Source organism: Macrobrachium rosenbergii, chromosome 4, assembly GCF_040412425.1.
Source record: "Macrobrachium rosenbergii isolate ZJJX-2024 chromosome 4, ASM4041242v1, whole genome shotgun sequence".
In the NCBI taxonomy this organism is placed as follows: Eukaryota; Metazoa; Arthropoda; class Malacostraca; order Decapoda; family Palaemonidae; genus Macrobrachium; species Macrobrachium rosenbergii.
This window is the reverse complement of record NC_089744.1, coordinates 45,818,081-45,838,333: the sequence shown is the minus strand read 5'-3', so window position 1 is coordinate 45,838,333 and position 20,253 is coordinate 45,818,081. Positions and strand designations below refer to the sequence as shown.

General features: G+C 35.5%; 1 protein-coding gene across 8 annotated transcripts in view; it reads left to right on the top strand.

The window, feature by feature from the left end:
• The window catches only part of Tomosyn (syntaxin-binding protein tomosyn), a 991,423-nt gene that overhangs the window by 695,708 nt on the left and 275,462 nt on the right, over positions 1-20,253 (top strand). For 3 of the 8 annotated variants that reach the window (XM_067096169.1, XM_067096162.1, XM_067096173.1), the window contains exon 14: positions 9,705-11,079. The exons of 4 other annotated variants lie outside the window; for them this stretch is intronic. In XM_067096169.1, coding sequence (XP_066952270.1) covers positions 9,705-11,079 — 1,375 coding nt within the window. Of the gene's footprint in view, positions 1-9,704; positions 11,080-13,894; positions 13,998-20,253 lie in introns of all 8 variants that reach the window. One more of the 8 variants, XM_067096177.1, reaches the window with a different exon arrangement.

Here is a 20,253-nt window from a genome sequence, read left to right as displayed (position 1 = left end):
GATTCGTTGTAACTTGTGAAAATGAAAATCATTTTATTGAACTGAAGAGAACTAGAGGTGAATATCTTTTTCTTTTAAATTAAGGTTTTTAATGCCTTAAAAAATATCTTTTATATATTTTAATATATATATATATATATATATATATATTTTATATATATATATATATATATATATATATATATATATGTATATATTAAGTATATGTATATGTATATATATATATATATGTATATAATGTATATATGTATATATATATATATATATATATATATATATATATATATATATATATATATATATATATATATATATATATATTATATATATATATATATATATATATATATATATATATATATATATATATAATATATTATACATATATATATATTATATATATATATATATATATATATATATATATATATATATTATATATCATCATATTTGATATAATAATATATATATATATATATATATATAAAAAAATGCATTGATTATGACTACTGATGGCATTCAGTGGATTTCATATTAAAATTTGTCGTGTAATATTTGTTGATATAAAAGATGCCACAATCTATATGACAAAAATTCACACACACTCCCAAAGCTAAGTATACCTAAGTTTAACCAGACCACTGAGCTGATTAACAGCTCTCCTAGAGAGGGCTGGCCCGAAGGATTAGATTTATTTTACGTGGCTAAGAACCAATTGGTTACCTAGCAATGGGACCTACAGCTTATTGTGGAATCCGAACGACATTATAACGAGAAGTGAATTTCTATCACCAGAAATAAATTCCTCTAATTCTTCATTGGCTGGTCGGAGAATCGAACGCGGGACCAGCAGAGTGCTAGCTGAGAATGGTACCCACCCGTCCAATGAAGAACTGTAATACTCACACTCACAAATATATATTCTTGTAAGTGGATTACTGAGGTCTGATTTGAATGATCTAAGGATTTCTTGATTGCCCTTATTGTTAGAGGTATCTACATTGATGTGATGAAGCACAGAAGATAATACAGACCTGTAAAATTTAATTGCAGCAGTAGAAAGTTTTTTTGTAACTCTGAAGAACTGGATGTACTGTATGTTGTTGTCTCAAGAGGTATGGGATTAGGAAAACCTTATAGACCCATAGGGTTTCCAGCAAGTGTGCCATTCGTGCTTGTGGACATTATTAGTTATTTTTCTTTTGGACCTGAATAGAGATTTCTGGGACTTCGACTGGCTTGAAAAACTCCTATCTCTTAGGTAATTAAGTCTCCTGGTGGTTAGCTGAATCATGAAGAGGTTTTGATGAAACCTTAATGTGTGGCTATTGGAGTAGATCTGGTCTGAAAGGTAGGGAAGAAGACTGATCTGTCACCATAGACATTAGCTTTGGGAAGTATTCTTTCTATAGCCACCTTGTGGCTATGGAAGTCATTCTCTCATTCTTGGAGGCCCTGAACTTAATCAGTTTGCCTGAGGAGAATAACTGCAGGGGAAGGATAAAAGTCTAGATTGGACCAGTTGGTTAGCATTGCTTTCACTACCTAAATATGAGGGTTCGATTATAAACAGTGTTAGGCAGTTTTTTCTGTTAGGATCATTGCAAACATATCAGTGTTTGGCAGCTCCATAGCTTCCATAGATCCTAATGTACTTTTGGATATAGTGACCATTCCATCTGTAAAATCTGGCCTTTCTTGCTCAGTTGATTAGCTAAAATGTTGGTTTTGCTTGGAACAATCCATGGCATCATCAGCAGGAACATTGCTGGAACTTGATCCTTTCTTGCTTCTTTAGGTATGAGAGGTTGGTTGTATTGTCTGGAAAGACTGCTATTGTCTTTTTGATTGCTAAATCCTCCACCAAAAGTTCTAGGTTTTTACGTGAAGGTCTCTTTCCCCTGACCAAAAAATGACATTCTTAGGTTCAATAGAATGGCTCTCCATCCCATTTCCAATATGTCTGTGTACATTGTGATTTTCAGGCTCCTCACATCTAGTGGGATGCCTGTCAGAAGTAAAGGTTTGTTGTTCCTATAACTTTGAGTCGTTTTAATGTTTCATGGGATTAAGATTGCCAATGTGTTAGGGGGTTGATGACCTGTCTCAGCACGTCTTTGGATAGGACTGAATTGGTCTCATTCTGAATCTGGGAAAGGGGACAACTTTGCCAGTGAAGACATGTATCCCTGAAAAGCCCAAAAGCTCAGCAAATCTATCATCATTCCCAGATAATATTTCTAACTTCATAGCAAGATTGAGGATCATATTTTATGTCTTTTAAGCTCCCTTCAAGGGAACTGGCCATGGCTAGCCAGTCCTCTAGGTAAAAAAAAATTTTATCCCAAAAGGTGACACCACCTAGACCCTGGTGTTTGCATTCTGTGAATACCTATGGTGCAAAGCTGAGTCCAAAGCACCTTGCTCAAAACTGAAAAACTTTGCCATTGAAAACATGAAATTTTGGTAGGGACATGTAGAAAGTGTCTAACTTGTCCACCAAAATCATCCACTCAGCCTTTTAGATCCTGACTGAGTACCTATACTACCAAAGGTTCTGCTCCTAAGCTTTGTCAGATTTGCCAGAAGTAAGCAAGTGTCCAACCTACTGGGAACAGAGGGTAAGATAAGTAATTTGGTTGCTCTAGAAGGAGAAGCAAGCTTCTTCTTGAAATGGAATTTCCTTGGGGAACCTTGTAAGGTTCCCAAACAAGCACTTGAATTAGGAGCAGAAGCCACTGATGGAGCAGGATGAATAGGAACAGGTAACATGAAAGTGGGTTTGGGAGCTTGAGCAGTGAGTTCTTTGATCTCTTTCATGGCCACAATGTCCACATAGTGTGGACCAGCTCGTGGTTAAACAATCTAGAGGCCAGCGAGACATGGATGAAAGTGGCTTTTTGACCTGGAATAATGTTATTAGAAAGTAAGAAACATAAATGTTCTCTCCTTTTCAGAATGGCATTGGTATTGGCATGTGCTGTCTCACATGCCTGTTTGTCAAGGCTGATCTAGGAATAGGTTGTAGAGGGGCTGCAAGGTTAGGAATACCTGATCTGAAATCCTGAAAAACAGAAACATGGACAGTCAGGATACAGTTTGACACAGCTGTCAAATGAAGGATGATTGACAGAAGCCTGTCAATCAGAAATGCGGTCAATTTGAGAAGATTTAGCTAGCAAAACTGGATGTGGCTGCATTTTGGATACATAAATGTAATCCAGAATAGTCTGTAGCGTATTGTCTACTGGTGGCTCTGGCTTTTGGGCACTTTGAGACAGAAGGGAAAGGGTTGCCTATTGGGACGAGACAAATTGTTAAACTAGTAACAAAAGACTGAATCAGTAAAGACATAATTGGTATGTCAGCTGAAGAAAAAGGTGCACCAGAAGCATGTGGAGGAAAAAAGAAGAAAAAAGATGAACCACTTTTTGACATTAAGCAAGGAGGTATAGTGTTGGAGGGTATTGCATTTTACACATTGGCCAAGCAAGAAATTCTCATTAGTGTCAGGGTGGAAACTAATGTAGATGCTAGCGTAGATGGATGAGAGAAAAGAGGCCTAGGACTATTGGATGAGGTGGAAAAGTAGTACATAGTTGCAAAAGAGAAATACCCACACTTAGTATCTTTGCAGGTGAGCGCAAGCATAGTAATACAGTGCCTGTTCCAAAGAGTGGCACATCTGCAGACTCCAGTAACTACAGGCCAATCTCTATTCTCCCTGTACTCTCCAGAGTTGCTGAAAAACTAATCTTTAAGCTGCTATATAAGTACAGTACAGTATATGGACTCTAAAGGATTGTTAGCTGATAGTCAGTATGCATATAGGAAACAGCTTAGGTACCTGCGATGCTCTTTTAGACTTGACATGCCATTTGCAAGGGAACCTTAATAATGGTTTTGAGTGCAGTAATTTGAATAGATTTTAGTACTGCTTTCGACTGAATAAATCACAAGGTATTTATAAATCTCAGAATCTTGGAGTGGGTGGATATGTTTTATGATTACTGTACTTAAAGATTTCCGTACAGGTAGGCAGCAGCGAGTTGCTGTGGGCAGGATATTTTGTGAACCAAGACCTATAGTGTCTGGAGTTCCACAGGGCAGTGTTCTTGGTCCACTGTTATTTTTGGTGTATACATGTGATATGGTTGTTGGCCTGGAAAATGAGATTGTTCAGTATGCAGATGATGCAATATTTGTGGGTGTAGTAAAGTTTCCACTTATAAGAAATGAAGCTGCCCTCAGCCTCAGTTGGGACAGGGACCAGATCAGGGAATTGTGTAGTTGGTGGGGTATGAGGCTGAACTCCAGTAAAAAACGAAAACACTATTGATTAGCAGATCTCGTACAGAACCACTCCATCCTCCCCTTCAGGTGGATGGGACTTTGCTGAATGAGTCTGAAGCTTTAACTATTCTAAGTGTATCTTTTGACTCACATCTAACTTTTGACAAACATCTAATGAAAGTTTCAGCAAATGCTGCACGAAAGTTAGGTATTGTTTGTAAGGCCTCATATATTTATAACAGTGATGAAATCAATGCAACCAGTTTTAGGTTGTTTGTGCTTCCTTTACTAGAATAGTATTCTCTGGTGTGGATGTTTGCTTCTGCCAGAGATTTATCTCATTTAGATAGAGTGGTTCATGGTGGTAGGTTTCTGTTTCCTAATAGTAGCAGTTATGACTTGGACTATCGATGGATGGTCTCGTTTGTCACTTTATTCCTCACACCATTGGTCTGTGAAAGAGCCTCCCAGAGGATGTCATGGAATTTCAGAAGTTCAAGTGAAGATGCAATGCATTACTACCCTAATACTATTCTCCTTGCATTTTATTACATTTTTATCAATTTATTGATTTATTAACTTATTATTTCTTTTTTAATAAGTGGGATCTCTTTATGTATTTCCCTTTACCACCTCTTACTTCTTCCCAATGAACACCGTATTCTTTGGGGGCTTGAATTTCAAGTCAGTGGCTCTTGTGGGCTTGTTCCATATAAATAGGTTTCATCTTCTGAATAATGATAATAATAATAATAATAATAATAATAATAACAACTTGAAGAAAGCAGAGGCATGGAAGAAGTGCCTGGCACCATTGCCACTGGATGATGCTCAAGTAAACAAAGCTATGGAAAACCCTGCTTGGTTTTAGAGGAGCTGGTTAACTTTCTCTCTGACTGCAGCCTAATCTTGTATTCTAAATTAGAATCAGCACTAGAGACAGAATCTGGTAATGAATTCAGTGTTATAAATGGCTACTGACACTGCTGTGAAGGAGCTGAATGACTCTTGCCAACCCAAACAGTCTTAGGGGGAGCATAACCTACCTGTTCCATATTGGGAAAAACATCTTTCCCAATTATTCTTGTTCCTGCTTTCTTTTTACCTATTCCACTGCTTAATATATGCTTTTAGAACATTAATAGGCCAATTGCCATTCTTGGAACAGCAATCTTCTAAGTTTAATCATTTACCTATACACATCAGGCATTTTGTGCGACTCATACGTAGTTAATGACAGTGGTTTCCACACTGATCATTAACCAACTACCTAGCTTCAGATATTGTCTTACTATACAACAGAAGACATTCCAGACAAAACATTGGTAAAACTGTACCAAAATTCCAGCACAGCCCAAGAAATACAATCAGAATATTTCCCAGCAGCCAGAACATCATGCTGGTGTTGTAAACAAACTGTTAGAAGAAAACTAACTGAAGCATAGAAAAACAAAGTGGCTCTATCGTTACCTGTAGGAGGGAAGGTAAACAGATGAGACATGCTAGTAAACCAGGTACAACCCCCGTATTGCTATATGAATGTTAGGTAAGAGTCATAGAAGTAAGTAATTTTAATAATAAAATAGGAGGAGGAAAATTAATAGTAATACATACTCTAATAACAATGTCATGTACCAGTGGCAGGCCATTAACTTTTGTAACCCAGTCAAAAGTTTAGCCTTATTCCAGGATACTTGATAAATTTCATTCTGTATCTTGTTAATTAATCATGCAGTGCTAGAACAGTAAGTTATGTAGCGTACTCTTTACCCTGACAAACTATAGTACTCTATACAGTATTCTAATTAAAAAAAATAAATAAAGATAAATCACCAAGATCATCTAACAAGTGAGAGGTGGATTGGTTAATGACTTTTAAGTAGGGAAAATTAAAATTTGCATTTTTTACTCCTTATGTTTGTGAACCCTTACAGTTGTCAAAAGATGATGTAGTAGGAGGCTGCCATTAAGGATGGCAGTATTTCACCCTCCACATCCATGGGAAGATTCCTAGGGTAGAATGCTCCAACACATCCCAAGGGAAGATTCCTAGGGTAGAATGTTCCAGTACTTGTTCTTCAAATGGTGATTCGTGAAGCAGTCTTTTTTTTTTCCAGTGAATGGAGGGACCCTGCAATATGCATGCCTGTATGATAATGTGGCCTTCAAGATGCTGCTCATGTAACAGATATGGCAACATTTCATTGCCCAGAAAATTACTTTAAACTTCTCTGGGACATTCGCTGGACCTTAGAGAGATTGATGCTGAGGGTCTAAGAATCTGGGCTTCCTACTTATGGTATTGGATTATGAACCACCTGTTCCATGGAGGTGCCAGCAATAGTAGCTTCAGTAACAGGACTGCCATTCGTATATGTTCAAGCAACAAGAGTGCTGTCAGAAAATGTCCCAGTAGGCTTAGTATGGTGATTGATACAATCCCCAGATGGTCATTCATTGAAGTGGAAATCTAGTAGAGCCTCATAAGCTAGTTAATGGAATTAAAGACAAAATTTTGTTGGTGTCAGCTGTCTTCTTGCTGTAGAACAGAAGTGTATTATGTAATGCAATCTGTTGCAAGGACATCTACATCATCTTCAACCATTTCACTGTCATCCTCACGAATCTGTAATATTTATCATTTGGCTGAAGTGGTCGACTTAATGCATATACTTTTCTTTGATATCAAGAGAGCCTTGCACTATTGTGGTTTGCTTCCTGACTTCTTCCTGGTAGACATGCTCCTCAAAGATGATGCATTGCAGGTTGGCAAAAAGGTCACCAACCTTGAGTCATTCCAATGAACAACAAAGGTATTGTCCTTCTTAGAGTAGTATAAGGTATTACATATAGTTTCCTTGCCCAGTTGTCTCTGTGCCTATGTTGACCCACTTGTTAGGTGAAGAGTGAAATTGCTGTGGACATGAACATCATATAACTCTTCTATCATTTGCATGGAGTTGTAGCAATTGTCCATGAGCACTGGAATCCTGTGCTAAAGTTGCATTACAATAAATCAAGCACAGTTTCATGAAGTGAATGACTGTAAAGTGACAGTGAATTATGAATTCAAGCACATAATCCATGTCAGCTTCACTAAAAATATATATCTATTCTTTATGCATTAGGCCTTGTTGGTTTTCCACCTTTTGTTATAGTTGTTTTAATCTCCCTTGGAACAGCATTCCAAAGAGATTTTGCATAGGCACATAAAGACTTCTGCATGTATTCTTACTGTAGGTGCTCTAAAATTAATCTGCAATTTTGTCACTGCTAGTCTATAGAAGAATTGTAAATACACCAGAAGTGAATGTTTTGTTCTTTGCTCAATATATTTGTTCTTTGGGCCTTTTTATTTTTTTACTATTCTGATCAAAATATAAAGCCAAATAGAATGTACACTATAGTCAGTGTTGTAGCCCTGCTACTTAAAGCACTCCTGTAACTGAGAACTCCATGTTATCCCACTGACATCATAACATGGAGGTAAAATCTAGCTGTTAGGGGTTTGTTGGTCCATGATCTAACCCTTAGTTTCTTTTTCTACGTACAGATCAGAGATCGAGGTAGCAGCCTAACTTAGTGCTGCTATCTGCATGGCCTGATCACTCTTATTGCAACATGCCTGGGAAGTCCCAGGGTTTACGTCACCATCTGCTTGTCAGTATGTTCCTCTCAAAAGTCATTACCAGTCATTACCAGTATAATCACATTCTTCTATATGATTAGCAAAGGCTCTAGCATCCTCTTATATTTACAAGCTGGCAGTGAACACTTCAGCAGCTCTGTAAGCTCTGATAAATAAAAGCAATTTTCAGCTGTGCCACCACTCAATGTATGGGCTCCAGCTATTATGCAGTAGCATCCTATGCTTTTAATGGCCCCTTTCCCTTGAATAATGGCAATCGAAAACACTTAAGCATTTTTAGCAAGTGTGCTCAGGCTTTCAATTCTGTCAAGGATATTATAAAGATCACTTATTAACATTGCTAGAGCACAAAGAACTTGAGATCTTAAGTGGCAAAAGTGAACAAAGAAAGGTGCAACGCACATAGAATGGTTTATCCTGTGTGGGAAGGCATGGATGAGGCTTTGTACTCTGCCTACTGCATCATTGGCACAGCTCAGGCATCACATGACATCTCACACTTTTTTTTTTTTTTTTTCCCAAACACAATTTATGATTTATTAAGAATTTTTTTCAAATAATACAAAAAGTGCCGGAATGGTTGAGATTAAAATGTCGTTCCCTTGCTCATCCAGCTACCCTGTTCAAACACATAATCAAAGAAACTTTTTTCATCACCATTTATATTTTTTCAGTTATACAGTACTTAAGAGTATACAACTATATCAAGCTTTACACTTGCTGTTACAACTTTTCTCCTGTCACTCTCTGTCTTACTCTCACAATCCTTGGATAAGCACGTGTACTCTCTCTTCCGTCTCCAGAGTCTTCCTGATACTGCAGGTGCTTATCTTTCCTACTCTACGTCTTTTAGTTAACCATAGGAACTCATTTTCCTAACCATTGCTGCATACTCCGCCCTTTCAACATTGTATCACTGAGTGCCAAACATCCAGTTTTCTCTCATTGAGCAACTGACATCACATTTCTGCATCCATGCTCATTCAAAACCACCTTTTTTTCTAGGCAAAAAGAAACACAGCTATGAAATTTTAAAGCTTTGGAATCCTGTAGATCTGTGATTATTATAATTAGAACAATGATTTCTTTTAAATGAAACTAATTTCTTTTATGATGGTAACCAGCTACATATAGAAAAAACAATTCTCCCCCATTTCTCACCCCTCCTCAAGAGCAAGACAGTTTCTAACTGTTTTAAATGCCATAATTAAAAAAACTATGTAATCATACAATAAAATAAAAATACAGTACATTTGTTTCACCCACTTTGTGAAACTTGAAAACCACCTATCCTCAGAAACATGCAAAGAGCTTTTAGATTTTTAGATTATGCTTTACCCAAGTGTTTTTATTCAAAATGTGTTCAAATGCACAGACAAAAAAATATACAATATATATATTATATATATATATACACATATTATATATATAATATCATATATATATATATATATATAGTTGGTCAACAACTATTTTTTCATAATTTGACAGTTTAATGGATTTCATTACCTCTAATTATAGTGTTCCTAGGTTAATGAAGTAATCTGAGAAAATTTGGAGGACCAAATAAATGCATAAGCAGCTCACCATATTAGTATTATGCTGACTTTTGTAAAGTGCACTATTTAGGGAAATTAAAATAGGAATGTAATAACTGCTACAGTTTACTTAATGGTTTCTTGTGGTTTCTGGTTATTTTGATATTTTTATGCATTTTACTTTCAATAATAATGATACTAGTTTGCAAACTTTTCCCCCAAAGGATGTAAAAGATATTGGAGCTTCTGTATTCTATCTACGACATGACCAAAGTGACTTCAATGGAGTGAATAAAAGAGAATGTAAGGATGACCTGAGGGATTCCAAAAAGTTGGTTAGTCGCAGTGACAGCAAAGGAAAAGGTGATCTGGAGATAAGGAAGTATCTTATGAGAAAAGATAGTAGGGGTGTTGACAAAGGAAAAGAAGATAAGAAGAACAATGAATCAAAAACTGGATCTGATCTTAAAAAACTTCTAACTCGAAAGGAAAGTAAAAGTAAAGATAAAGAGGATAAAGATATTAGAAAAGATTCAGAAAAAGAAGACAAATCTGATGAACTTCCAGTTTACAAAAAGCAGCAGTCACTCTCAGAAGGGAGAAGTTTGGGAGTTGAGGAAACTGACAGTAAAACTACTAATGAGGGAAAACTGGAAACAGCAGTTAGCCTTGAACCTGGTACTGAGATGGCAAGGGAGAGAACCGTAGCACATGAGAACATTCAGAAAGAATTACGCGAAAATAAGTCCAGTGTTGTAGAGGCTAAAAGACAAACCAGGTTTAGGTTGAAAGCCCAGTTCAACAAACTTGATGCTAGATTTCGCAAAGCATTTTCTTCAGAAAATAATTCTTCCATGGAGAATAACACAGAATTTTATGTTGATGATGAAATAGTAGTTGTTGATGATGATGGAGAAATGAAAAATAAAGCAGTCAGTGAAATCATTGAAGATAAATCCAGTAGTTCAGAACAAGTAGAAGTTGGGGAAGAAGTGACTGAAAATGGAGAATATATGCCAGATGAAAGTAAAGGAAAGGAGTATCTTGAGGTGCATAGTAATTCTATGACTGGAACAAGCCCCAAAGGTAGTCCAAGAAGCAGTCCTAAACCAAGTCCTAAAACAACACCAAAACCAAGTCCTATCGATGAAGCAATAATTCTTGAACAAGTAGTTGGTGAGGAGTCAAAAGTAAAAGAAATGAGTGATGCAAGGTCTGCACTTACACTTTTTGATGAGGATGGTAATCCAGTTCCTCCACCTCGAAGGAAAGTTCGCCTTGCAGAAAGTAAACAAAAGGTTATACAGAATACTGTGGAATCCATGGATTTAGATAGAGAGATGAGCTTGGTTTCAATCCAGGATGAACCTCAAGGCACAGAAAGTGCCACCATACCAGCCAGTACACCTGTAGACAAAGAAGAATCAACATCAGTCAGTCAAAGGCATTCTTACAGAAGTCAGGGTTCAGAGGGAACTCCTCACACACCTGGTCAAGTTGCATCAACTGGGGTTACTGTAACCAGCCCAAACAGTAAAGGAGCATTCAAGTCTTTTGTCAGCCATATCACAAAGAAGAGTTCATCACAAGCATTACAGGGTATGTTTTGTTGGTCTCCATTTGTCTTATCCAGTATGCTGTTGAGCTTTGTGTGGATTAGTATATCTAATTTACTAATCTAACAAAGTGACTTTTAATTTTAATTTCATCCATGCATCTTAAATGAAAATTCCATGCCAGTGCTGAATTGGAACTTTTGTCATTTTAAATAAGGTGGAAACATATGAAGAGAGCTATTTCTTTTAGTACAGATGCCAAATTTATAGCTAAGCCTGTGCTCTATTAGGAACCCAGCCACTGTTAAAACAGTTGTAACAAATGGAGGCAAGCTTAGAGCCTGTTATTTACCACTTTGATATATTTGACCTTGTTTTGGCAGTTTTTGTGGATGCAGTGTTTGTTTACACGGTGTGATAACTTAGCTGCAATGTTTTGTATTCTGTATTATGTGACATTACACGATGCATAGATTTATGTGCTCCTTAGAAAAAATATAAGCATATTTATTACTTGCCATCACAATACATGTTTGATGCACTGAAGAACAGTTTGTGGAAGTATGTTCTCTATAATCAAAGTTTCATCTAGCCGGTGTGGCCCATATCAGCCAAGCAATGCCAAGTAACTGTTGCTCTAATTTTTCTTTTGCTGGACATAATACCACATAACGTGACAAAAGATGGTTAAATGCGGCAAATCTAAGATATTTAGCCACAAAAGAGAAATCCCTATGAAAAGGGTTTCTATTGAGTGTTTTATTTTTATTGAACTGAGTTCACAAAATGAAAAAACCTTGAGGGTTTGAATGGCTTTCATGTGTTATTTTCTATTCCCTTTCAAATAATGACATGCATGATTTTGTTTGTAAATAATATCTGTAAAAACATTTGCATTTAGAATCTCTTCAGTGTTTGGTGATCTAAAGTGAATATATGGTAGAAAGAATACTTTGTGTCAGATATGGTATGAGGCTTCTGAGGAAATACTGGGGATTCTTAATGGATTTGTTACATTATGCACCAGTTTTTTATAGAAGAGGAAAGCACTTACTTTTATGTAGATATGGATAGGTATGATAGGATTATGTGCTTTGCATTTAAGTTCTTGTACTTAGTTTAATATGAAAAGAGGCTTTGTATTGAATTTTATTTTGGTATGATGTGCACAGCAGTGTTCATTTATTGTTACTGTTGCCTGCAGTATTGGATATAACAATAGTTTGGTAAGTTTACTTGTATATTTTAGATACTGTCAAATGAAATTATGGTCTGGTGTTTGGTTCATACATTTAATCCTCTTCCATTTCTACCCCTATACTGCTGCACTGTAGAAGGATGTATCCAATTGCTCTTCCCCAGTTTCTACCACCTCTGTTAGCACACCTGTTACATCTTTACCTCATACAACTCCAACTTCTAACATGATATCATCTATACCTACTTTAAATGCCACTCCGAGTGTCATTAATACGACCATCCCCAATACGAATTGCAATGGAGACCGCAGTTGCCTTAAGTTTTTTAAAAGTCCATTTATAATTATTGGTAAATATTTAAAGTAATGATAGCCTGTTTTGTAGTTTAGTTTTTATAGGTGGCTTGAAATAATGCTTTATCTTACAACCTTAGCTATAGTAGGCAAGGGTTAAATTTGCTTGTTGAAAAACTATCTTATTTTCCTAGTGGCTCCAGACTTGTTGTACAGTTCATATTTAAAGGAGCAAAGTAGCTAGTGTGTGAAGCAAAAATTGGCAGAGTATAAGATGGAAACTGCAAATATACTTTTTAAGACCAATGTATATAAACATATCACATAGATAGACATGGTGCACTAAATGAATGCTAAAAATTTATTTGATGTCTCATCAAAATATTGGTACTGTATTTCAGAGGTAAAATGACTGCTGTAAATACCAGTATTTTTATGCACAGTTTCAAAATGAAGCCCATATATTATAATAGTAGTTAAGGAATATTGAGTGTGGCTTTTAGATTTCTGCAAAATGGAATATGGAACATACTGTCATGCTATTATGTAACCATATTTTTTTTATATAATGTAGAATTCTTTCAAGTGAAGAGGCCTTATTTCTCAAGAGGAGCTTATTACATGATTATTTATTTTGGTAACATGATTGACTTTTTCTTTTGTTTCATTTTCAAGAGCAGTACTGTATTAGGCTTTTATGTTCTTTTAAGTTAATCGTGTTCCATATTTTATTTAGTTCTCTCTATAGTTATTTGTCCAAATAAATGATGTTTTAGAATGGTTTCCTGTATGAACATCATTAACTAAGGACAAGACTGGTCTACATTTGTGTATCAGGGAAAGGAAGAAAATGTGAATTTGAAGGCAACATTTTACACAGTCACTCTTAGTCCAGTACTACATACTTTTGTTTTCCACAGTTTCTTCCATTTTCAGATAATTATATTTTAAGGTAGAAACTAAAACCTTATAAGTAATTTAAGACAGTTCTAGAAAAATCAGATTTGTATACCCTTCACTTAAGTATTTGTATTTTTAATTATCATTTTTCTGTGCATTCAGTAGGAGATTAAAATGAAAAAGGGTCTTCAAATCTGCCTTATATTGCTTGATTATAAGGGGGTCAAAGTGCATGAGGAGCACAGCACGGGTTCACCAGGCAGCACCTAGGCCCTGCCTTAGCTGTGGCCTCTTTGGCCACCCTTAGCCTGGACCACTCGTCCCCCTGCTGCTCCACCAGACTTATGCTATTAGTTAATGTAAAAAAAATATTGCTGCTGTCTTCAGTTAGAGCTGTTTTTAATAACAACAGCAGCCGTAGCATGAGTCCTGTGGCTGTTAACTGAGGGGTGGGCATGTGTTCTAGCTGAACGGGGTGTGCCTGTCGCCTACGGGGGGAGGTCGGGCAGGTGGAATGCGTCGTTTTGGCAGCGAACGAGGGGACAACATGCGCCGTTGCAGGAGCCAAGGTACTCGAGCACGCCTGGTCAGGGCCTTCACCACTGCGGGCGGAGGGGGAGGGCTTACCACCACCCCAGAAGACCCCCCCTGCAGCCCCCCACCCACTCCGGGTGGGCCTCACTCAGCACCTTCGAGTGCTGGGAGTGTGGGTGGTGGCAGTATTGGTGGTGGTGGTGGCAGCGGCAGCGGGAGTGGTGGTGGGTCGATGGCTGTGGCGCGGCTAGAGCAGAGGGCACTCTCTCTCTTACACACCAGGCACTACACCAGTTTTGGTAGTAACGTCACCTACTGCCATTTCCCTCCCTTGACCTTCATAGTTTCCTATTTAAAACCGTCACTAATATATCTTAAATGAAATTTGTTGAAAGGTAATTTTTTATCTTTTGAAATGGTTCATCATAAGATATAGTGATGGTGCTAGATGAATTTCAAGTAACTGGAATAGCTGAAGTTTACAAGGAAATTTACTAATGGCTGTCTAGATTTGAAAGGTGTTAGATGTAGTAGTACCAGTTGTTTTCAAGGTATTTAGAGGCTCATGGTGCAGTAATGCAGATTTCAGTGAGATATCTGCAGTTTATTTCAGTTAATGCTTTTCTAAGTACTATGACATAATCCAGTATAACTTTGTGAACAGTGTCATATAGTGTATGAAATTCATCCATAAAGCATAGATTAATGTATCACTAGCATTATAATAATTCTACCTTGCACAAGTGCAGTTGGATACATCTTTGTATTGCCAGTTGTGGTACCTCAGTAGACAGATACTATTAAATTTTGTCCTCTAACTACCATGAGGACTGGTTCTCAGATATGTATACATCTCTGTAGGATTTGCAAAGTATTTCTTGTTCATGTGTTGCATTTATACAAATTTGAGAGATGGTACTATTTGTCGTATGCAGCTGTCATATGGATATATACATATATTTTTACCTTCTATCCTGTGGTAGTGGTGAGCTTAATCATTTCTTCTTCAAAATGCCAATTGCTCTGGCATGAAGAATTTTATTAAATTTAAGAATTTTTCATGTCCATATCAAGTGAGAAAAATTCCAGTCTTGTGGTTGAGACATGATTTAGGAATCTCTTAGAATACTGCATATCTGTTTAATATGCCTAGTATTGTTTGAAAATCTATCTCAGATCTTTGCAGACTTATCCTGCTTCAAGTTTTCTGGTCTTGAACATTTACGGTAATTCTCAGTAGGCTATAAATTTCTCTGTTGTTGGTAGACCTATCAGTGTTCAGCCCTCCCCATTCCCCAACTCATCTTGAGAACATCCTTCTTGTAGGTGACGTTTCTATGCTGTTTAGAATTTTCCTGTGTATGCCTTCTCATTTTTTGGCCTCTGCTCTAATTGAATTCAAAATATTTTCTGATTATTTCTATTCATATTTCAATATAACTGTGTTTTACATACTCTTCTGTCTTACAGTCTCAGTAGTCTTGTGATCGTTCAGTCTTAAGCTTTGAAAAAGTAGGTTGGCTGAAACTTCTAAAATTGAATGAATATTTTCAGTTTAAGTTAAATGCATCATGTATTCAGAACTTGAAAATTTCTTTGAATAGGCACCAACTGTTGTGATAGTTCATTTGGGTATTTGAATTTTATGATTTGATTATAATGGTAAATATGATACCCATATCAACTTAATCACAATAAATTTTATATTTATATATGTATAATATGTATGCATACATAGGAGTGTGTGTGTGTAATATATATATATATATATATATATATATATATATATATATATATATATATATATATATATATATATATATATATATATATATATATATGTACAGTATATATTTGTGTTTATAACTTATAAATATAAACTTATTGTATGCAAATATAAGCATATATAAAACTGATTCGTGCTTATTCCAAAAAATTTTTGCATGACCCATACTCATTCACTACTCCCCACTCCGCTGTCCAGAGTGTTGTATTTTTTGCTGAAACTTCTGAAACCTGTAATGGGTTTGTTTATGTGTGATGACTGAAATAATATGATAAACAAGAAAATATTGTAGATGTGTAGATGGTATAGTTTGAAGTAAAAGTACAGATGACATATTACTCATTTGGCATTAGCTAGAATTTGTGTGAAAATGCACTAACAACTGTTTATGACAGAAATTCACACTGACCGTGCATTAAACATGTGGAAACATAAAAATGCATTCAAGATACAAAAGTACATTACTGTATTGTACAAGAGTCATTTTGCTTATCCAGTATTTAATGATAATGAAATATGTTAACTTCAACGCAAGCACAGTAATGTAAAACTTTTGCATAGATGAAATTTACACATATGTCATGCTTAGGAAACATTAGTTATTTATGATAGATATGGTATTTATTTTTGTGTTCCCTCTCTCCTTATATAGCTAAACAGGCCAAACTTTGGTCTGCTTTGAAACAATTCGTGATGAGCTTGTGAGATAGATGTGCATTTGCTAGAAGTTAGTATTTGTAGGTTAAGTGTATCTAGAGGTTGCTTTTTTACTGTTGCACATCGAAATACTGTGTACAGTGCATGGAGTCCACTCCAGAGACCTGCATTCTGAATTACACTGTATTATGGAGTTAACAAATATGTACCTGAATTAGCAAGTGACATACATGTTAAAATCATTCATTTCACTCAAATATATAGTTTGTTATTCATTTCACGTGCTTTAGTTAATTTATGCCCAGAACATCTTACCAATACACGTTATATTACTGTACTAGAGAAAGTAACATTTACCATTACATGTTGAACTGAAGGTGCACTTTTTAGGTAAATACATAGTCCTGTATAGGGTATTTTGTATGGTACCTCCACAGAATGAGTGAAGGCTGGTGTTGCACATGAATTAGATTGGTATAAGACATTTTGTGCAGTAGACATTATGTTCTTTTATGACTCAAACTTGCATTATATTCTAACAAATTTTTCTCTGTAATTGCTCTCCTAAGAGACTCTTTCAATATATGAATTTTGCTCATGAACTTAAATTGATTTGAAGAGTTTTAAAAGTAAAACTTTTTTTTTTTTTTAAAGAAAAAATTTTTTACTGAGTACAGTATATGCTGTTTTCGTATGCACAGACCTAAAATCTTTAGGAGATAGTATATTTTGTAATGCATTTTGGAAACAATATTTTTCAAAAACTCCTTTCTTTAACATATCAGAATGTTGAAAGATTTTCAGCATTATAATATTTTTCATAAATTAGAAGGCTACCTGTTGCAAACTGAAGCATGTTTCTTTAATGTATGCATCATAAGGCATAACCGTATCTTCATGTTGTAGTTTTGTTATGATTTTTAGATCTCCTACCTCACAAGTTTTTAATTACAGACAGACAGTAGGTATAATATTTTTTAAGGAATTAAGTTTTACTCATTGGCTAGTTTGGATTCCTTGAGTTTGTGCAGATGGTGTGGCTGTGTTGCTTATTTGTTTACAATATATGTCATGTTTACATTTCCGTGAGTGAAATATTCAACTGGTTCCATGGTTGGTTCATGCTTAGGCGTTAACCTCAAAATTAAATATGATAGATTCCAGTAACATGAATGCCATTTTTGAAAAATGAACAATATACTGTACCGGTTTGATAATTTGTGTAACAGAGTGCAGTGGAGAAGAAATTTCTGAATGACTAAATAAGTGATAGGGAGAGCTTTTTACCCCCTTCTAATTTAGTTTAATGTACTTTTTTGCATAGTGTTATCAGTTATCCAATGTTTTCATTGCTTATTGATAGCAAAAATCATATAAAAAAACTGAGTTAGATGATACAGATTGCTGGTGAAATTATTTTTTAGTTTACCATGTTAGTAGTATATAAGTCCAAGGGGGTGAGTGAAAATTACAGATAAAATGTATTAGAACAGTCAAGAGAGGGAGGGAGACCAAATTATGCTGGAAGGGCAGGCCATGGAGGAGGTAGAAAATTTCTATATTCTGGTTTACTTAATGAATTGCAAAGCCAGCATTAAGTGAGTTGGAAGAAAAAGAAAATTACAGTAACAGTTTGGATGAAGTGAAGAGGATCACTAAACTACTTGTAGATAAAGAGTATCCCATTAAAAAGTAAAAATTATTATGACCCTTGTTTGAGGCATTTACCTAGGAAACATGGGCACTTACAAAGAAATAAACTACAAAGTGTCAAGACACCCAGCTTAAGTTTATTGAACCATCATGTTACAAGAGACATGGCGTGTAGAGCCTGAAAATAGACTAATGATCTCAAAGATTGAGATGTTTGGGCATGAAGGAAAGAAGAAAGCAGTTGTCATTTAACCCCTTGTGGATGGGTGACATACATATATGTTTACATATATCTTTGTGGTGGAGTCCGGGAAACATACATGTATGTTCAAGATTTCACGCCATGCAAGTTGAACAAATTTTGCAGGTAAAGTGCTCAGATCACTTCCATGGGCTATAAATGAATCATGGCAACTCTTACCAATCTAATAACTAGTTGGTACAGCAGAGAGGGATCAGTTAAATGACTGACCAGGGTGTGTAAGGTTTGAATGAGGGAAAGATTCCATAAGAATGGATGATGAATGAATGGTACGTTTTGTAAGGAAAAAGATGATTAGGAGGTGATTGTACCAGTTTTAGGGTTTAGACTGCAAAGTAGAACATTACAACAGAATTTATATGGAAACTAGTACGCAAGATTTTAGAAGCTGAGACAAAATTGTATATAGTATTTTGAACAAATGTGCGTAGAATTAACGTATTTTTAAGTATTTTTGGATAATTTTGCAGGTGTAATTCAGATGGGAGTTAGAAAGTTTGGTTTGAGCAGAGAAAATTTTTAAAGGATTTTATTTGTTGTTGATGTAATTACTGTTTCCCATACCAGGCTTTTTCTCAGATGATTCATATTAAATGCAAGAAAGAAGAGAGAGAAGTAAGAAAATATTTGTAAACCATTTTGAACAAATTATCATTTCTTTTAATGTCAAAATGGAAAAAAAAGTTAAAAAAGAGGCAATAATAACACAAGTTTTAAGAGTCGGGTTTTGTCATTGACATTGAACCATCTATGTTGAACTGCTTAACTGTGAAACTAGTTTACCAGTAATTTGATGCTCACATAATCAAAATTGAGTTATTGTTCTGGGCACCAGTTTGCTTTTTTGTATTTTGGTATCCAAGCCAGCCTTTAAGGACAAAGAGTGAAGCGAAAAGCTGCTTGGACCTTGAAAAAGCTAATGTTAGAAATGGTCAAGTTGCAGTACAGACAGTACATGATGGCTGGTACAGAGAACAGTTTGGAGCTTTTTTTATGAAGGTTCATTGGTTAGAATTATAGACGATAAACTGATTGGTTTGGTGTAAAAGTTGGACTCAAACAAGAATGTGTTTCTCATAGACTGTAATTTCTTTGTGGATGAAATAATGAGAAATGTCAGAGATTTAGGTGCTAGTTTGTAGGGTTAGGAAAGGATGTGGGTGATGTTTGAAGACAAGATAAAAATAGTGTTGAATGTTAATGGGAAGAGACTGATTATGTTATTGAGGTATTATGCTCATGTGTGATGTAGTTATCTAAATCAGGCTAAAACCCATCTACTTAAATAAATGGCTGACTATGAAATAATGAATCTGATAAATTAAAACAGATCAAACCCATTTTTGGATTGTGGCATTTGATAAATAGCTCACATGGTCCACTGTCCATGTGCAGTAATCATTTAAACGATATTTTATGTGAATAGGGAGACTTCATCCAGCAGTGACTGTCAAGTTTTAGAAAGAAAATATTTGAAGAAATTCTGTCAGTCTTCTTCATTTCCAATTTATCCAATTATTAGATATGTAAAGAGTGCAATTTATTGAATGAAAACTAAATTTTATTATTGCCTAATTATCAAGTATTTGGACTGAGAGGTCTGGTAAAACTATTTAACAATGATAATCAAGGATCAGGTTACTATTTTATGATATTCTTTTTGGCCAGTTTTGTTTCTGTTATAATTTACAAGCATTGAAAAGAAACTGTCCAAAAGCCTTGATCTCGATGATGAACTTCTTACAGTGGACAATATGGATGACAAGTAAAAGTAGCTATGAGCAAAATAGTAAACTTGTGTACTGTCATAATAACAAAAAGTGAATGGGGTAATGATATTGTTCATAAGCTAAATAGCCTGTAGCAGAGAAACATGGTGCTGTGGAATAACTTGTGTTAGATTATGTTGGTTATCATGGTATTTCTTTACACT